We start from the raw sequence: 19545 nt of genomic DNA on the forward strand, positions 1-19545 counted from the left end.
TTAAAATAATGGTGTGTGAATTTTATTTAATGAAACTTTGAACGGATTCTGACTGTTTCGATGGATTTATCTGGCAATAGGAAGTGCCACCGAGCAGAAAGGTGGGGTTTTTACCAGATCACCATCAGTCCTTATTTGAATGCAAATCGATGGCCAGGCGGTGCAGTGACGTGGCGGCGCCTTTGGTACACGGTTAGTAGCAGGGTCCTGTAAACAATGGTTAATCATGTGCGATAGGGGCAGTTCAGCATGAGCCTCGCCAGACTAATAATGCCAGTTCGAGGAGACAGCCGCATCTGGCTGCAGCATGCGCGCAAACCCTAACCCTAGCCATGTATGTGGGCTATATATTGGATAAAGAAGTAAGCATGTACCCAGGGCCCGTTAGACGACCAAGCATCAATTTATCCACACAGAACTTCGTTTCTCCGCCACAGTATTCGGAGTATGCGGGATATCATGTGCCTAATATGGAAAATCACCCCCAAACCTCGGTGTCTTGGACCTCTCCGTATGGTCCACCAAGGGAGGACTGGAGTTCTTATGGGCCCGGTCCATCGAACACAGTGCCAGTCCAGATAAGTAACTCTTCTCCAGGGCAGGTTTCTTACAGCTCGCCTGACTATAACGCCATGAACCCCTCGGCTGCAGGAATCCTTCCTCCTTTAGATACTATCTCAGTGGGGCAAACGTCGCCCAACAGTCAAAGGCGCAATCCTTATGAATGGATGAAGAAAACAGCACAGATCTCTGCTGCAGGTGAGTACTCTCCACACTTCAAACATCTACAGCTTAAGTACATTCAGGGCACAAGTAAAACAATTGCACATTAAACGGTAGGAGCAACAACGTTAGACAATGAACTAATGATTAGTACAGACATTAGTAGGTACTATTTTTATCTAAAAGTATCAAGCACCAATTTTGCCTTACAGAAAGATGTTACAATATTATTCCTTCTTGGCTTTCTGTAGTATTGGAATCTGTGATTAAAGGACCATGGTGGTTAGTGTCCTGGGTAAAGTTCTATATTGTTTGAAAACTTTTATAGACAATTCTTTTTGTCTCTCAACCAGGCCGAAGAGCTTGCTGGGTCGAGGCTGAAACACTTGAGTTGACTGTCGTGCGCTCGGTTACACTTTCGCTCCTAGTTTCTTGGTTTCTGTTTCCGTTTATCAGTTGACTGCTAAACCTCGAGCTCCAAAGTCTAGGACTTGGCGAAGTTTTCCTTTTCACGAAGGGGGATATAAGCGGTCAGGAAATTGTTTGTTTTTTTACGCAAATCTAATTTTTATGTAATTGTATTTCTGTCAAAACAGTTCCGGTTTTATTAGCGTCGATTTAGCAATATATAAAGTCATTTGCAATTACAGAGCCTTGTAAAAAAAAAGCTACCCGGACGGATGGAATTGTATCCCACATCAACCTGCACCTTACCTAACTATTACAGGGGACTAATTCGGGACAGGATCGGCGTTCCATTGAAATGGATTGAATGGGAAGCTGAGGCCAGAGTTACCTACCTCCTAATGAGTTAAAGTAAGAAGATGAAAGACTGGGCCAAGCCCTTCGTGTGTCCTCTCGCAGTGTGACTGCATTAAACACCTTCCACATGCTGACCAGCCAGGCTCTGCGTGTGAAAGGATCCTACTTCATGTAAGATCCAACAGTTCAAGAGTATTGCTGGCTCCGCGTTGGCTCCAATACTGTCGGGACTGTTGAGGAGCTGTCAACAAGTTCGAAAGGTTTAGTGGATCAAGGATGTCCAAGAACATTACTGTGCAACAACTCGCTTTATGCCCAGACCCTTTTACTTCAGACAGAATCGGTTAGTCTAATTTTAGTCAAATAGGAACAAAATGCAGGTGCTTCTGCCTCGGGTTTGAGTTGAACCATCCTACATTTAGCTCACAAGCTCTACTTTAGCCGAGGAGTTTCTGATGTTTCTGGATTATTTGAAACTGTTTGAAAATAAACGTTACGATGTTGAAGCCAGTTCAGTGGCCGTTACTGTCCAACCGGTGGCATCTGCACCAATTATTCCCGGTTATATTCACTGAGGGTTTCAGGTCGATCCGCTTCTGCAGACAGAACTGGGAAAATAATCGGATCCTGTCATAACCGTTGTCATCTTATATAATAAAAAATAATACTGTTGTCATCTTATCCCCGATTCCATCGGTTAAAATGCCGTTGACAACAAGGTTATGTATTAAAGCGCTTCGGCGTTCCATCATTTTTTCAGTATTTAAGGATCTTTATCAACCCAGTAAACCAACACAACTCCTCAGATTTCGTTTCCAGAAGCGCATTGAAGCCTAGTGTCAAATATAAATGATCAGATTGACAGAGAAGAGCTTTTAGAGCCGGGAAGTGAACTGTAAGGTGTTGACACCAGGCATCGTGGTTTTGGGAAGGCCGCGGGTCAATGCGGGCAAGAATCCCTCGAGCGCCTATTTTAAGGTTACGCAGAGGTTACATAGTGTGTGAACAAACCCGGGCCACTCTTCGCAAGCTGCCAATGTTAGTGGTAGATAGCCTGTTGGCTTCCACCTTGTTCCTGTTGTCAGCGCCATGTGAACACTCCTCCAGAACTCAGCATTTCAGCCCAATTTATTTCTGGAGATTCATAAACCTCGTCGCCATTTTTAGTGAGTGAAAGTCTTTTTTTTTCAAGTGTAACAATATCAAACGTATCTTTTTTTAGAGACAGAATGATTCAGTTGAGACCCAGATTCCAGTGATAGAATCCCATGCAAATTGCAGGCGGTGGGAATGGAGCCAGGCGCCGATCTCGGTTGTAATGCTAATTTGCCATCCTGTAAACTAGCTGTGAGGTCCCGTTTCATCAGTCACTACATTGTTATTTGTCATATTCAGGCGGCATGCCCTTTCAACACTTTTCTGGCTTTGATATGCGCCCTGTTACGCTTCCTAACTCCTCATTATCTGGGAACATGGACGCTTTATATTACCGGAAAGGGTGACGATTTTCACAATAAATAATGAATCTTGTCCTGGTAGCATTGTCTGGCTTGCAATGTCCCCTGAATTTTATTACAAAGGTGAATAATGCGAGTGCGGATGGCCGCGTTATAAACCGAGGTCATATTTACACAAGCTTGGTGTAACCTGTTGAATTTTAACCCTTGCCACACCCGCAAGACAGGTCAATTTTTGTTCAAATGCAAATATGTTTTATCCGTGACCTGTGTGTGCGCCAGCCAAGTATAAATTCAACTTATTTCTGATTTAGATGAATGAGGCTAGAATTGGAAACGCATTTTACTAACTATAATTGATTTAGAAAAAACACTCTTGAAATTAAACACATTAGTATTTTTCATTTGTCTGAGTAACCAAACCATGTTCAACCAACTTGCCGGTAACTCGTCAGCAATCTCAAAATAAATAAAGCGTAACATGCTAAAAAAAAAAAATTCAATAAAACAGATTGAGCTGGAAATACACAGCAAGTCCGTCAGCATCTGAAAAGCGATATTATTCACAATCAAGGAGGAAAGAATAAATGTTAATTTTCTAAATTGTCTTTACAAATCCTTGATGTCGCAATGATGGTCTATTTGGAATGAGACTCTGGCCCGTTTTAGAAACATGTTGGTCAGGGACTTGACGTTATAGTTCAGAGAAACAGAAATAGTTCATTGGTTGGAAGCCGTTCAGGAGCCAGAACATAATACAGATTCAAGAATAAGTCACTGAATATGAATAAACTGCAATATTTTCTGGATTCTAAACTAATTTCAAATGGGTTGAATATGGTCTGCATACTTTATTTGCATTTGAACATCGAATGTTAATTTGAGGAGGCGATGCTGGTCTCAATAGACTCACAATCTGAAGACGATTCCCCCCAAACACTACACTTTTGGCGCTTATTTGGTTAGGCTCTATTGAATCAATTAAGTTATTTAAACATTGATATTCTGCTTGTAAGTGTTATAAACAAGTAACTCAAAAGATGGTCCATGAAAAAATATTGTTTTTTTAAAGGTGATTAATATTAGCGTTAATTAAAGCGGGACTGTTTATTGCATCCGCCATCATCATTGGCTGCAATATAAATACAAACTTGAATACCAGGTCATATGTATAGCATTTCCCTTTCAAAAAGCTTGGTTCCCTCGTTTTCTTTACGCGCTTTGAGCCTAGGAGCCTGGAGACCTGCAGGTAAAAAGACAGTTTACATTTTCAATGTTGTTTTTAACAAAACAAAAAAGATGCTTTTAAGATGAAAGTAGATGCCGCCACTTGTTTATGTGAAGTAAATCAAACAGATTGGCCTGTGATCCAGCTACTCGAAAGCCACCCTTTTGTAAAATTGACTTGTAGCTCTTTGTGTGGAGTGTGTTCGCTTTATCATATGAATGCCGTGTTGTTAACTTGCCCAAGTGGGTGTGTGCTTCATCGAGTCGTCTGGTCCCATCTTTCAATTACTGGGATTAGATTAACGAGCTGCAACCATTTACAAGAATTAAAGGTTTGGAAGGGGGGGGGGGCACATTTTTTTTCATTTTCCGAAAAGTATTTAGATTGAAATGTTAAATACTGTACACGACAGTAACCTATGAACTATTGTGACTTGGAAATTAATGGATTGGTTATAGAATTAATTATATATGCAGACGGATCTAATCTTGTCCTTTTGGATTTCTGTGACTTCACCCCACTTGGTTTTGTTTTCCAGTCATATAATACTTGCTGTAGCATTTTTTTGTAGCTCGAGCTTTTACATTTAAATGCAGTTTGAGCACCGGGCCATTAGGAATTGGGAATGTTTTATTGTCGATGGGGTCCTCTCGCTGGGGAGAGACGCTGTCGAAGGCTGTGCTGCCGAAATCGACACTTCTTGAAGTGTCACTTTGCACACTTAACTACATTTTGTTTTGAGAATTTACTTATCTGGGACACAGTACTGGTGGGAAGGTAAATATTTATCGAAATACAGGCATACGTAACAGCAACACGCTGAATTTGGATTGCTGCATTGAGACATTTGTAAGCCAGTCAAGACTGAGAGATGAAGAATTCAGTGGTTAGAAATGAATTCTAATCACTTTATATTGTCCAGTGAATATAAATATCCTCTTTAACTCTGCCATAGTTGATTCAGGTTGGTCTGTTGGTAGAAAAGTTCACTTAACAGTTTGAGAGTGAGGGCTGTTTTTGTGAATCTGTTCGTTTCATTTATTAGTACAGATACTGGAACGCAACAATTTGAAAACTTCGAATATTCTGCGTTAATATATTTCAAAACGTACTTATTAAGTGGAGCATTCTAAATTAAACACAGTTTAGGAACTGGAAGAATCGCAACAATCTAAATTATATTTATTTAACATTTCTTCATGTATATTGAAATGATATTAATTCTTCCCATGGTAACGATGCTAATTAGTTGGTCAACTGCTTGAAAAACTATCAAAGGTGCGAAATCCAGTTTTACTGGACCCCTCATTTATTGAATGATTTCTCGTGAAAACCGTGCAGAGTGAGGATTAAACACGCAAAAAAACAAAATTTGCGCAAGATCTCTAGACAGGATAACACTAATGCATGTTACAGGTGAATGGCCGAGAATTAATGCAGACATTGTTCAGATGTGTTCAGATAGATTCTGGTGGTCAAATAAAAGAGATACTCCCACTTTCAGATTCGGGTTTATTGGGTTAGTGATTATGTTGCTTTAAATTACTCGCTGTCGTTTTTCAGGTAAAACCCGGACAAAAGACAAATACAGGGTAGTTTATACAGATCATCAGAGGCTTGAGCTGGAGAAGGAATTTCACTACAACAGGTACATTACTATCAAGAGAAAATCCGAACTGGCAACCATCCTGGGACTCTCAGAAAGACAGGTTAGTTAACACTGAAACATTGGGTACAGAAATCTGCAGTGTTGATGGGAGAGCTTTGTAGACGCAGGCTCCCCCCCAATCCCCACCTCCCCCTCCTCACTGGATTGTAATTGCTTTCTGTTAAATTATTCTCATTTTCAATAAAGCCTCAACCTACTCACTTCAAGATTCTCATATCATTGCCTCTCAAGCCTTAACTTGTCTTATCTCTGTCAGATGCTCAGTTACCTGCTGTGTATTCCCATCATTTTCAGATGTTATTTCTGAAAATCCAATATTGCATGAATTTCTTTAAAAAAAATAAGGAAGAACCGCATGGTTTCGGCAAGAATTAGAGAAAGTATTATCTGTTCTATTTTTTCTGGGTTCTTCAGTATATTTTTATAAAACTGAAAAAACCTTCTGATTAAATCCTTCAGCTAGTTCCACTCTTGTGACTAATACAATATTAAATGGCACTCAGTTCATCGCTAAGAAGAAATATTCTTTCTATTAGCTGTGAGAGGCTATTTGTGCATATCAGTAAATGATTACTTGAAAACTATATTCATTCTTTACAATATTTACCACTCTGAAGTTCATATATGACTCTTTAAACCTGAAGACCTAATAAAACAAATCAACAATTGGCACCATTAACAGAAGCAAACAAGGCACTTTACAAAAAAAGGTTGGTGGGGAGGGGGAGGGGGTGGAGGTGGGGAGCTGGTGAATGTGACTGAAGACTGATCCAAGAGATAGATTTTGTGGACACTTTTAAAGGTGGGAAGAAATGTGATTTGGGAAGAAATTTCAGACGGTGAGGCCATGATAATGAAGGCCGTGTTTCATAAATGAAAACAGAAAATGCACAGCAGGTCAGTCATCACCTGTAAAAAGAACATAAAAGTTAATGAACTTACGGTCTTACGCCCTAAACATTAAATCCTCCTTTCGAGTGCTGGCTGACCATGTGTATTTCCAGCATTCTCTATTTTTATTTCAGAACATCAGCTTTTGCAGCCTTTTCTCTTTTTATTTGAAGGCTGCAGATCAGTAGACAACATTAACTATATATATCAGTCCCTACACTGCAAAAAATAAGTGATTGAGTGAAGTGCTTTGAAACATTCCAGGATGTGATAAGGTGTTAAAGGGTAGTGGAAATCTGGAGCTCTCTCCCCCAAACAGCAGTTGAGACTAGGTCAATTGAAAATTTCAAAACTGAGATTGATAGATTTTTACAATAGCAAAATACTGTGGATGCTGGAAATCTGAAATAACAACAGAAAATGCTGGAAACACTCAGCAGGCCCGGCAGTTTTGTTTCTCTCTCCACGGATGCTGCCTGGCCCGCTGAGTGTTTCCAGTATTTTCTGTTGTTATTATTGGTAAGATTTTTGTTAGGCCAGGGTATTAAGGGTTAAAGAACCAAGCTCATTAGATGGAGCTAAGATACAGATCAGCCATGATCTAATTGAATGGTGGACCTGGCTCGACCTGGCTGAACCGCCTACGTTCCTAAATAAATGCAAGGATTTCTTTCTGGAGTAACATTTCTTGCAAGTTACCCTTTTTATTTTCTATCTTTGGGGATGCATTTTACAATTTTAATTCTATTTCCACTTAGGTGAAAATCTGGTTCCAGAATCGAAGGGCCAAGGAACGCAAGATGACCAAGAAACAGTTGGCTCAGTCTGATGGCTGTCTGGCTCCCCAGGGTCCAGGTCCAGGGAGCCCTGCAGAGATGGCAGGGCAGATGCTGCTTGGGGGCCATATCTCTGGGGGCCCGCCTGTCGGGAATATGGCCCAAGTAACTGTCACACTCTAAGCAGTGCACAACAACAAGGACTTCAGAGCTTCTTAGGATGACCCAGCCACATGCCCAGGATTATGTACAGAGAGCACTCCATTTAAGAAAATAAAGGCGCTTTACATTTTTGGAAGATATGAATTTTACGGATATCAGGGAGCTATTCGCAATTTATAAAGTCATGTGATCACAAGCGGACATTTTATATACAGATCAAACTTTGACTTGAACATTAAAGTTATTTGAAAGATTTTTTTAAAAAGAGTCTTGATAACATTCCTGGCCATATTGCATTGATAATTTCATTTTTTTAATTATAAGTTTGCATACGTAAAAATAAAACCAATACACATTTTAAAAACTTCCCAAATACTTTGCGAAGGAGGTAAAAAGTTACCTCTCAAGATGAACGGACAGCTGAGTGCATTGTTTTGCCTGTTGTATTATTAAATGCGGGGGTCATACTCTGTAAACTATGCAGCTGTATACAGTTACTCAGTCAAAATACACGTGTTGTCTGGTATGTGTTCAGCAAATTAGTCTCCATTCCCAATTGCTGTGTCTCATTTTTAATCTAGAAATGTATAAACCTGCAAAAATGAGTTTTCTGACATCTTAAGGTACAATTCTTTATCTGTTAATAAAAGGGTGTTTTGGGTACATTTCCGTCTGCCTTTGCATTCGAGTACCAGCGAGTAAACTTACATGGATTTGATCAATTTGGAGTTTTTGTAGGTTTTAAAGTGTGGGGGGTTAAATCAATTAGTTAAAGCTTAACAAAGTTTAAATGCAAATACAATTCTCAAAAATGTACTGCAGTGGGAAAGAATTGGTGAGCGTATCCACTAAAAGAGAATATCCTCATGGACTACCTTGAGTTTGGTTCAGAAGCCTCAATAAAACAAAACTACTCAACTCAACTCTTGATAACAAATTATTTAAGGAAATAAAAACAGAATTATAATTTGGAGAAGTGTTAGCTTCTATTGCTTTCACAGCAAGTAAATCACCAAAATATTTTATGTTGCACTTACAGTCAGACTGGTAGCTACAATCTGTAGCTGCAGTGGCTGTTCCAACCATCTATTTACACAGCCTGGCTGGAGTTCCCATTTCTACTGGCCAGCAGAGAATTTAATGCCTTTGTGGTTACAGGCATACTCAACAGCTCCCCTCCTAGCAATTTCATTTAAATGTTTAAATAGTGCAGGTGGCAGTATCCGCATTCTCTAAACATTTGATGTAAACTGCGAGTAGATTTTAAAAGTGTTTTTCAAACCTAAGCAGAACTCACTTTCCATTGACATTAAAGTTGCAATGTAAATGCACTCTGATTTACCAGGTTCTCATTTCAGCAAGTTTGAAATGATTCATTTTAAACACAACATGAGCATCCTAAACTGAGACACCTGTCAAAGAATGGGTATAAATGCGATTGTTGACAATGTTAACCCTGTATATAAGTCAGCAAAATCACCCACTTTGAAATAGTTCACAAGTCACATGTCTGGCAAACTGGTCAGATGTTTATATAAAAGCTTACTAAAAATATAACTTAAGACCAGGTATGTATTTTATCACCTTAACATATGTAAGCTACTTTATACCTATATACTTTATTAATATGCAAATTTTATATCCTTGCATCAGAACGTGCACATTGCGTTCCTATCATTTTGCACGTGATGTTATACTTGTGAAGTTTCCTCATCCTGACCTGCTGTCAGCCATTATCAAAGATGAAAATGACAAAAAATAAAGTATCTTTTATAGCCTTTATTATCAGTTTTTCTTTCTGCTCTACTGAAGGTATTGACACTTGCTGAGATGGTTTCACAGGTGCTGACAACCCTCTCCTGTACCTTGCCCAAGTAGCAATGTTTCATGTGTGAACCTGAACACCAAAAGTATTCGTTGATTTTGGGGGTCACAACAACCAAGCCCAATACCGTTCTAACCCAACATTCACACACACACTTTCCAGGAGAGATCAGTGGTTTCCAGCGATAGTCGGCGGATAATGATCAGGAGTGGAAACTGTGGATGATTTTCCCCTTCTAAATCCCCAACCCTCAGTACAGGCCACCTTGGCCAATTGTAACAACCCAACCGCTGACAGTCTGAGATCATCTAACTGAACCCGTGCGAATTGAAACTAGGATCTAGTGCTCTTTATGAGTAAGTACTCTGACACTAGGCCACTGGGAGAAGCTACCTTAAAAAATAGGGGCTCGGTCGAGATATAAATTACAAACGTATATGGATCCTTATTAATTTGAATCTCGTATATACACTGATTGGTTGCACAGTTTGGGCACATGATGCCCTGTAGCTAATTCAAGACTCTAAAGTGCTTTGGGATGTCCTGAGGTCGCGAAAGGTGCTATATAAATGCAAGTCTGTCTTTATGTATGTCTTTGAAAATTCATTCCATATCATACATTATTCTAAACGTGTGTTTTATAATGGGAGTCATGGCTCAGTTTCTGAATTTGTAATTACTGTGCAAAATTTCAAAGCTATAAGAATAAGTGATTCAAAACTGTCCTTATTTTCATAGAGAATACTAACAAAATGGTTGTGCATATGTGGGGGGTTGCAGGAAGTTAGCGATTTAGGCTGTTTTTGAATGGACAATCCACTATAGTCGGACAGTCTGGTCAACGCTCCATTTTGTCTTCAACCATTATTCTTTCATCAACTATTTCTCGTGTTCTCTGTGCAATTGGGAGCCCATTATGGGAGATGCCCAAATGATTTGCTTTTAGTTTAAGAGTCTGGTAAGTGCTTGAAACAAGGACTCAGCCTGGAATAAAACTTCATACAATGCAATCTTTTGTATCATTTTAATTTTAACTATATAATTACGTTTGATAAAATAAACTTAGTAAAATAACAACAATACCATAAAGTATCATTGTTATGCTTTTAAACAAGTTCATATTGGTTACTTTTATGGTTGCTTTAAAGAGAAAGGAATTAGTGAAATGTTTTGCTAGAATTTGAGTATGGTAAAAAGGTTTGCTTTATGAATTTAATTTATGTTTTAAGTAAAGTCTGAATTAGGTATCACAAAAGTAGACTTACTATTGCTTTACATCTTTCTAATCAAAGATCAGGAAGAAGGATGTAAAAGATAATCATCAACCTGGAAATCAGCTGAATAAGATGGGCGAATTGATGTTGATGATTCTTAAGGGATGGAGGATCAAATATTTTATGAGTTTTTAAAAAGGGTATTAAGAGCTTAAACTTGTCTTGAATTGCATCTTAAATAGTCTATGCTAATTACAAACCTAAACTACACCCACGAGTTGGACTCGGATAACATGTTGTAGAGTGGTGTGAGCATGTAGCATGAGTAGTTCGAATAGTTGTATTGTTCTCTGCTCAGGCAAAGCTGAGTTCTGCTATATAAATGCAAGTTGTCGTAAGTTGTTTGTTGTGCATCATGTGCAAAGCTCTGTCTGCTTGCCTTGAACTGCTGGTGAAACTTCTAATGTTAGAAAAGAGCTGATGGGATATTTGGCTCTTTTTGAACATTAGAAACTGAAAGACCTCAGTGGACACTGTGGCTCATTCCTCATCTTACCAAAACTTTTCATAAAATTGTCAAATATTACAATTAAAAAAAGCATAAGCCCCATCAGGCCTACACGAATGGTTGATGTTGTAATGCCTGGATTTACTCGAAACCTTAATGTTTCTAAAGAATCAACCTTACAAAGATTGCAGTTATACTTCAATCAATGCAAAGCTGAAGGTATGTGAGACTATCTACTCCAGATGGTCTCACACCCAACATAAAATACCAAACGCCTGGTACGGTATTATAAATGAGGTCATCTTTCCTCCTGAAGCTCAGCATCATTGGCCATAAATATTAGTGGGCATCGCTGGTGGTACTGGTCACAGCAGGCTCCCATTTTTCTCTGGCTACAGATAAGTCAAGCTATGACATGCCAGGAATGTAGTTTTTGCATTGTTGGTTTGAAAGGAGCACCCCCAAAATCGGAAAAGGTCAGCAGCCGGAAACGCACTAGCAAATATCACAATTATAATTTTCCAACAACTGCAAGTGTACCAAAAATAGAAAATGCCAGCAGACCAGCAGACCAGGTAGCATCTGTGGAGAGAACATTTCAGGCAACGACCCTTCGTCAAAACCCAGTTTATGTTTTAGATTTCCAGCAACTGTATTTCTTTGCTTTTTGTTTATAACTGTGCACATGTTATTTCCTAAGTGCTTTGATGCTGTGAATTCCACAGTGCACTGTAAATGGTGCCAATTCCAAAGAACTGGGCGCCTCCAGCATATTGCAGCACTGCTTAAAGTTGAAGTGGTTCCAGGATAGAATCGCAACATTCGTTTTTCACAAGCTACTAGAAGGGATCACATAGATCCAAGCCTCAGGTGAGAAGTGAAAAGAAGGAGGAGTTACTTCACAAGCTGTTGGAGTCACACAAGCCTTTTTATCAGGTGTGAACTGAAAAAGAGGTGAACTTCACAAGATAGCCACATCACATAGGCTGCTTCATCACGTGAGAAGTGGAAAAAAGAATCTTCTATTTCTCATGAAATGAAAGGGCCCCACATGACCCTAAAAGCCAGAGGAAATACAAGTTTCTGTATGTTTACTGGAAAGGACTTTGTGCAGTTTTGTCAGTCTCTCATTTGCTAAATAAAAGTGAATTATATAGTCATAAAGATGTCCCAAAATGCTTCAGCTAATGAATTACTTTTGAAATGTAGTTACTGTTGTAGGCAAATGCAACAGTCAATTTGTGCACAGCAAGGTCCCATAAACAGCAATGAAATGAATAACCAATTAATCTGTTTTGGTAGTGTTGGTTAAGGGGTGAATGTTAGCCATGATACCAGCTGATCTTCTTCAGAAAAGTGGCATGGGCTCTTTTGTGTCCACCTGAACAAGCAGATAGGGCCTCAGTTTAATGTCGCAACACATGACAGATGTCAGGTTGCAAATACATCTGAGAATCAGGCTATATATAGAAAGGTCAGAGGAGAAGTGAAAAGAAAATAAGAGGGGCAAAGAGAGGGTATGAGAATAGAATGGCAGCCAATATAAAAGGTAATCCAAAAGTCTTCTATAGGCATATAAATAGTAAAAAGGTAGTAAGAGGAGGGGTGGGGCCAATTAGGGACCAAAAAGGAGACCTATGCATGGAGGCAGAGGATATGGCTGAGGTACTAAATGAGTACTTTGCAACTGTCTTCACCAAGGACGAGGATGCTGCCAAAGACATAGTAAAGGAAGAGATAGTGGAGATACTTGATAGGATAAAAAATTGATAAAGAGGAGGTAATAGAAAGGCTGGCTGTACTTAAAGTAGAAAAATCACCAGGAGCGGATGGGATGCATCCTAGGATGCTGAGGGAATTGAAGGAGGAAATCCAGGAGGTAGTGGCCATAATATTCCAATCCTCTTTAGATACGGGGGTGGTGCCAGAGGACTGGAGAATTGCAAATGTTACACCATTGTGTAGGGGGTTTCTCTTGCTCTTTCTGGTCTCCTGCCAGGCTTCGTGCAATAATTACCCTTGAGTGGTTCGACCCACTCCCCCCTACGGTTCTAGACCTTGGACTTAGGTGCAGAGAACAGTAGTGCAGAGAAAAAACTCAATAGACCAGGTTGAATAGCACGAAATGGATGCTTTTATTTTTAAACAGTTTGAAGCATTACAAAATACATATCATAGGCACAGATTAAAGTTACTACAATCATGCACAAATTTATGAACTTGACTCTATGGAAATGGGGAACACACGGCACATCGAAAAAGGGGAAACACATTACGATTTCCCTTAACTCCCTCCCCTATACCTAAACTAAGTTTCGACCTGGGGAACTTGGGATCATGCTCACCACTCTCGAAATCGCGAGAAAGGGGGGTTCGCAGCCTTTTTGGCACCGCTTTCCGTCGTCACGTGGATTTGGAAACTTCTGGCGCAGTCGATATTCTCTCCTCCCTCGAGGCGGTGGGGTAGACCCAGCCTCGATGAGCGCTCGTTAAGGTTGAGATCCACCAAGTCAATTTGGGTTCATGGAGCAGACCCAGATGCAGGCTATGCACTTGGGAGAATCTTGTGGCATCGATCGCCGGTTCTCCAGAGGGTTTCTTCTCCGTCGGCCTGGGTCGTCGATGATCTCCCGACCCCAGTACCCGGGCCACCCTCGTCGTCTTCTCGTCGTGGCCGAGCCTTGTTTGGCTGAACACCGACCACGTTGTCCTTTTACCGAAACCGTCCGTCTTTAAAAAGACGAAAACGTTTTCATCGATCTGCCGAAGTGGAAGAGGCGCCGATCCGGGCACCGTCCGCCCTTCGTTCGTTCCTCGTAGAAGAAAGTTCTTGAAGAAAATGGAAGCCTGAAGTCGCCCAACAAGAAAGCCGTGGCAGTGAAGAAGAAGTTGTTCAAGTAACCCGGAGTCCGAAGTTTTTTAGATGGACTTTCAATCCATAGTTATACTCTTTTGGGACAGTCTTATCTCCCGCCAAATCATAGTCCTGTCTTTGTATTAATTTTGGCGGGCAGAAATCTCTGCAGGGGCGCTTTGTCTTGTAACGGAGCCGGTGATAACTTAAACTGGCCTTCCTGGCCGATAATGTCTTTCAATGTCTTTTGCATTGTCACCGTGGCTCGGTTCGCATATTGATCGGTCCGGACATTTTCCTTGATGGCTGCTAAACGGTTTTTCCTTTGTACGATAAATGGGTATAAGTGTTTTTACATTGTCCGCCCATATCTTGATGGGCCCCATCCTGTACTTATAATCCATTGAATATGTATGCTGTTGCTCTGAGTTTCGGTTCCCAGAGATTGGCTTTCGTGGGCTCACTGTCTTCAATCCACAAGCCTGTCTGGCTTGCAGTAACAGAAATAAAATGGTTCATAAACTGATCACGGGGCCTGGCGGACATTTTGTATGCCCTTTTATCAAAGGTTTTTCTGTGCAAGCTTACTTTGGTCAATAAACAGTCTTAATTTTATCCAGTTTTCTTGCGTGATTTTTGCTGAAAATTGCGAATCTTACAGGCCCCCCTGTGATACTGATAGCTTGCTTAAAGTATCAATAATCCTTGATGAGCAAATTTTCCCTGATTCCCCACATCCAAACATTCCTGGCACTTAACTATCTATGCCCCTCACGACACATGCAGTTCCCATTTCCGGAGAAAAATGAAAATTACCTCATGCACATTTGGAATCATAGACAGCAAATCTTAAACTATAACACCTTCACCTGTCAGATGGGCAGGGGTTGATACCCTTTTGCGCCATCTGCATGCATCTTTTATTAATCCAAAAAAACTTAAGAACAACTAATAACATGACAATACTTATTTCCTTATAACCCAAAACAATCTAAAAAAAAAAAAAAAAAAAAAAAAATTTTTTTTTAAATGGTGGGACGCTTAATCTTATACTAGCAGCTTAGAGTGGGGTATCTGCTTCCCCCATCTGCACATAGCGTTCTCTCCATTCTCCTGTGTTCTCGTGCCTCTGGAGGCGTTTGCCTCTTTTGCAATGCACGAAGAGCAAAAATATCACAATCAAAACCTGACATACTACTAGGATATGGGATGCTATTCTAATCCAGGCGGGGACCTCTATGTTGGTGAACAAGTCCCACCATGGTGGGATGGTTATATCCAATATGTCTTTTCCTATCTCTAAAGTCTTCTGCTCCAGTGTATAGAAATGTTTCTGCGAAACTATAACGGCTTTTAAAACCTTGGTGAGGTGTTCGGGAAGAGGGGGAATGACATAACCAAAATGCGCGACAAATCGTTGTAAGTCTGTGAAATTCTCTTTGATAGTGATGTGTACAGTGGAGGGCGCAGGAATGGGAACAATTCGTTGTTGTGCCACTTGAACCTCGGCCCTGGGTTTGAAACAGAAACTGCTATCACCGACCGAACACCACTCGTGTTGTCCATATCGGTACTGAGGCGCTGCAGTGGTGACGCAGTATGTCCCACCCCCGATATATGCTACCTGTGGGGGCACATGGTCCTCTGCCATTGCCTCCATGGTGCAATTCACCGGCTTCGCGCTAGCGGTTCTGAACCCGCACTGTGGTTTCAAAAAGGCATTCAAGTGCTGGGGACACAGGATGATGTGTGCTCCCCGGCTCCGACATCCCGAGAGGTCGGTGCCTGTCATCGTACGCTCCCATCTGATGACGTAAGGCGGGACCACTGCGTAACGAATGTGTGCGCCCCCCTGAATGACTCCAATGTTCTCTACTCTGTATACCGGGGCGGGCTTTGCTGCGGGACCCAACACCGGCATTCTTACTACTATTCCCATAATAGTGTGATTCGAATGTCCGCAGTCCACTGGAACTGGGTATGCTTCTGCGGCTAGTCTGAGCTGGCACGGGCTTAATGCATTCTCAAAAGGGTGGAGCGCTTGCAAGTGCTTGTTGCTGATCCAGGACGGGACCAAACCCTGTTTTAAATCCTCAAGATTACTGCGGCCCTCGCCCAATAACCACGCCCCGTACAGCACACAGGCCTCGTTTTGCGCAGCTTGATCGGACGCATTCCGATCCTCCTTAATGAGTGCATTTACCGTTCTCGCGTGTTTCTCCAGCTCAGCAATTATGTCCTTAAAGTGTAGTGTCATGGCCTGGTCCTCATGCAACTCAGAACCCACGACCTTGTTTTCGTCTGTCAATATGTTCCTTAACTGGGCTTTTAAACCGTTGATCTGTGTCTGCAGTTCCACGTTATCTAGAGCGTTGACAACAGATGTCCCGGTATTAAAAGCAGTGAATATGTCATTTACAGTACCCCTTCTTTGCCTCCCGACTCGATCCAAAACTTCTGGCAGTGTGGTGTATAATTTGTCTCTGTCGATGTCGGCAAAATCAAATTCGTAAAATTGTCTAAACATACTGGTTAACAGGACCTGGTATAATTGTTCCGTTTCTTTGGGACACCACTCCGGCAATCTTACCTCAGTGAGATTTAAAATCACTGAGGCCACCGCGTAGTGTACCCCTTGGTACAGCACCTGACCGGTGGGTACCAATACTAAACCATTCCCGGGTCCCCTGGTGGTGGTTGGGCACCCTCCTTTCTGGGCTAGTGCTACCGGAAGCGTGGGCAGGGGCTTGCGTGGGCGGGTGATGAGTTCAGTGGCGTTCACCGGAATAGGGGAGTATGGGGCTCCGCACGCTCGAGTGCTAACATCCCATCTCATCCCCTTCCCTTCATCCTGCCACTGCCTCTGGAAGAAGATGGACACGCCCTTGGGGCAGACGCGTCTCGAACCCCACATACAGACATATATTCCCTCATCCGGTTCCCACCATTTGTCCCAACACACACGTAATTGTCCGTGAGTTCTCGTAATAGTCCGATGGGTATTATTACCCAGTCGCTCCCACTCGACCGTAGAGTTTCTCATGTCCTTTCCCAGCTTTCGTAGCCACCACCATCGCCTTGGTGGTACGTTCCCATTGCACACCAGACAAATCCTCTTTCCCACGGTGACGCTGACTCTGGGCGCTAGGATCCTCACTCGAGGGCACGTTAATGAAGTCTCTTGGTAGGCAAAACCGAAATTGCTGGAATATTCCGTAGAATTCGTTCCCAGCCAACCTGGCCATCTCCCTTGGTGGAAGTAGGTGGCGGTTTCCTCTACCTCTCGCTCCCCCGTCCCATCCGTTGCGATGGGGGCCGTGTCCCCGGAGCACCCGAAAATGATGACGTCCTTGGTGCGGCCTCGGTAGGCCCACCCGCACCCGATCGCCATGAACGCGACGACAATCCTTTCCATCGTATCCCAGGTTTCTGTAACCAACAAAATGATGTAGCCGGGCTCCCGATAGGTGCTGGCCTAAATTAATTGGACGCGCGGGTTCCTGGACCCCGCTCCCTAACAAACACACATACCGGGCAGACTTCAAAATTGTACTCTTAACACCATATACTTTACATTCCTTAAACTATGACCATAATTACTTATCTTAACTTATGTACAGCGCCGCCCTCCGTGGGGCGGCTTTCCGAATCCCTGTGAGGTCTGTCGTGTGCCGCACCCTGCGGTGGGGCTGCATTGATCTTTGGCCTTGATCCCCCGCAGCCTGTCGCTGCTGAACGGGGATCATGTCTTCCTGGGGCTGCTTTAAACCGTGGTTGGGGAGGATGGGGAGAATCTGGCCAAAATTTTCTGGGCTGGGGCGCTCGAGCTGACCTACGAGGGGCTGCTTTGGGTTGGGCTCCCGGGGCCGATGGACCTGGGGTCGTGACTGTTACCGTCACAGCCTGTGGTTCCTCCACAGCTGCCGGCTCCAGCTCCCCTTCCTCAGGCTCCGCCCCCCCGGGGTCGGGATCTGTGGCTTCCGACTCCACCTCACCTGTCCCTACAGGTAACGAGTCTTCACCCCCACTCCCTACCTCCCCCAAGCTTGAGTCGAGGGCGGGACTGCCGTCCTCTGACTCTTCCTCCTCCGTGATTGGGTCTAAAGCGAGGTTGAGCTGTTCGGGCTCTCCCCTGCCTAAATCCCATTCAAAAGATGAGACCTCCCACTCCAATGGGATGGCCTCTCCCTTCACGCAGGCTACTGCTCCAGCCTGTGTGGTCTGTGACTCTGTTACAGGCTGAGGATCTTTGTTCTCAGACCTGGTCCCCTTTGGTGGCCCTGGTGTACCCGGTTTAAACAGTTTACACTGGTTGATGTGAAACCATTTGGTACGTCGGGGCGTCTTCACTGCATAAACCATGGGGCTGGCTTTGTCTACAATGCTGTATGGCCCCATGTACAGTGGTTCAAAACTCCCTACCCTGGCGTAGTTTCGGACCATGACCTGGTCCCCGACTACCCACTCTTGTTGTTTCCGAGGTTCCAACAACAGTTTATTTCCCTGGTGCTGTCTTCCCATGTTCCCAGCCGCCTGCCCATAAATCTGTCTCAGGCGCTCCAAGAGGGTTTGGGCGAATTTGTCCCGTTTCACCTCTCGGAGCTGGCCCTCAGTGAGCACCGGGGCTAGCACATGGGTGGGTGTTCGCATGATCCTTCCAGTCATTAACTCGTGCGGGGAATACCCCGTGCTTTTGGACTGGCTGGCTCGGATCCCCATGAGGACTAAAGGCAGGACCTCCGCCCATTTCTGGGGCGAGCCCATTGTCTCTTTCCTCAGCTTTTCCTTGAGGGTCCGATTCATACGCTCAACAATCCCGGATGACTGGGGATTGTATGCTACGTGCCACTTTCCCTCAATGCCCAAGAGCCTGAGGGCGTTCTGCATTACTTGACCGGTGAACTGACTCCCTTGGTCGGACTCTACAAAACGGGGGAGTCCCCACCGTGAGAACACTTCCCGAATCAAGATCTTAGCAGTACCCAGTGCCGTAGCTGTTCTGCACGGGAAGGCTTCTACCCATTTGGTGAACACATCTACCAGGACAAGGCAGTACTTATAGCCTCCCTGGGCGGCGGGCAGGGGCCCTATGTAGTCGACCTGAATCGACTGCCATGGTCCCTCTACCCTCCTGATGTGCCCCATGGGCACCTTCCTTTTGTGGGGGTCTGGGTTGTTAGCAGCACACACAAGACAGCTTGCGCAGAACTCGCGGACATCGTCCCGAAGTCCCGGCCACCATCCCGCCTGCTCCACCCGTTGCCAGGTGACCTCAGGTCCGGGGTGTCCCGCTCCTGGACCCTCGTGGGCCAATTGCAGGAATTCCCTTCGGTGCTGCTGCGGCACAACCCACTGCTCCTTTCGGAACAGCATACCTTCTTTGACTGTGAGGGCTGCCGTACTGTACGGACCTTCTACCTGTTTGCCCTCTGTGATGGCTTTTAGGACTGCTTTTAGGGCGGGATCCAGGGTTTGG

At 43.2% G+C, this 19545-nt stretch overlaps 1 protein-coding gene across 1 annotated transcript; it reads left to right on the forward strand.

The window, feature by feature from the left end:
* The first annotated feature begins 332 nt into the window (after window positions 1–332).
* cdx4 (caudal type homeobox 4) lies at window positions 333–9448 on the forward strand. The gene is made up of 3 exons (XM_086009861.1): window positions 333–759; window positions 5734–5879; window positions 7489–9448. The coding sequence occupies exons 1-3, from the start codon at window positions 333–335 to the stop codon at window positions 7687–7689; spliced, it is 774 nt and encodes a 257-aa protein (XP_085865987.1). The 3' UTR covers window positions 7690–9448.
* The last annotated feature ends 10097 nt before the right edge of the window (window positions 9449–19545 follow it).

Source organism: Somniosus microcephalus, chromosome 1, assembly GCF_052327205.1.
Source record: "Somniosus microcephalus isolate GS21.2 chromosome 1, FLI_Smic_1.0, whole genome shotgun sequence".
NCBI classification, from domain to species: domain Eukaryota; kingdom Metazoa; phylum Chordata; class Chondrichthyes; order Squaliformes; family Somniosidae; genus Somniosus; species Somniosus microcephalus.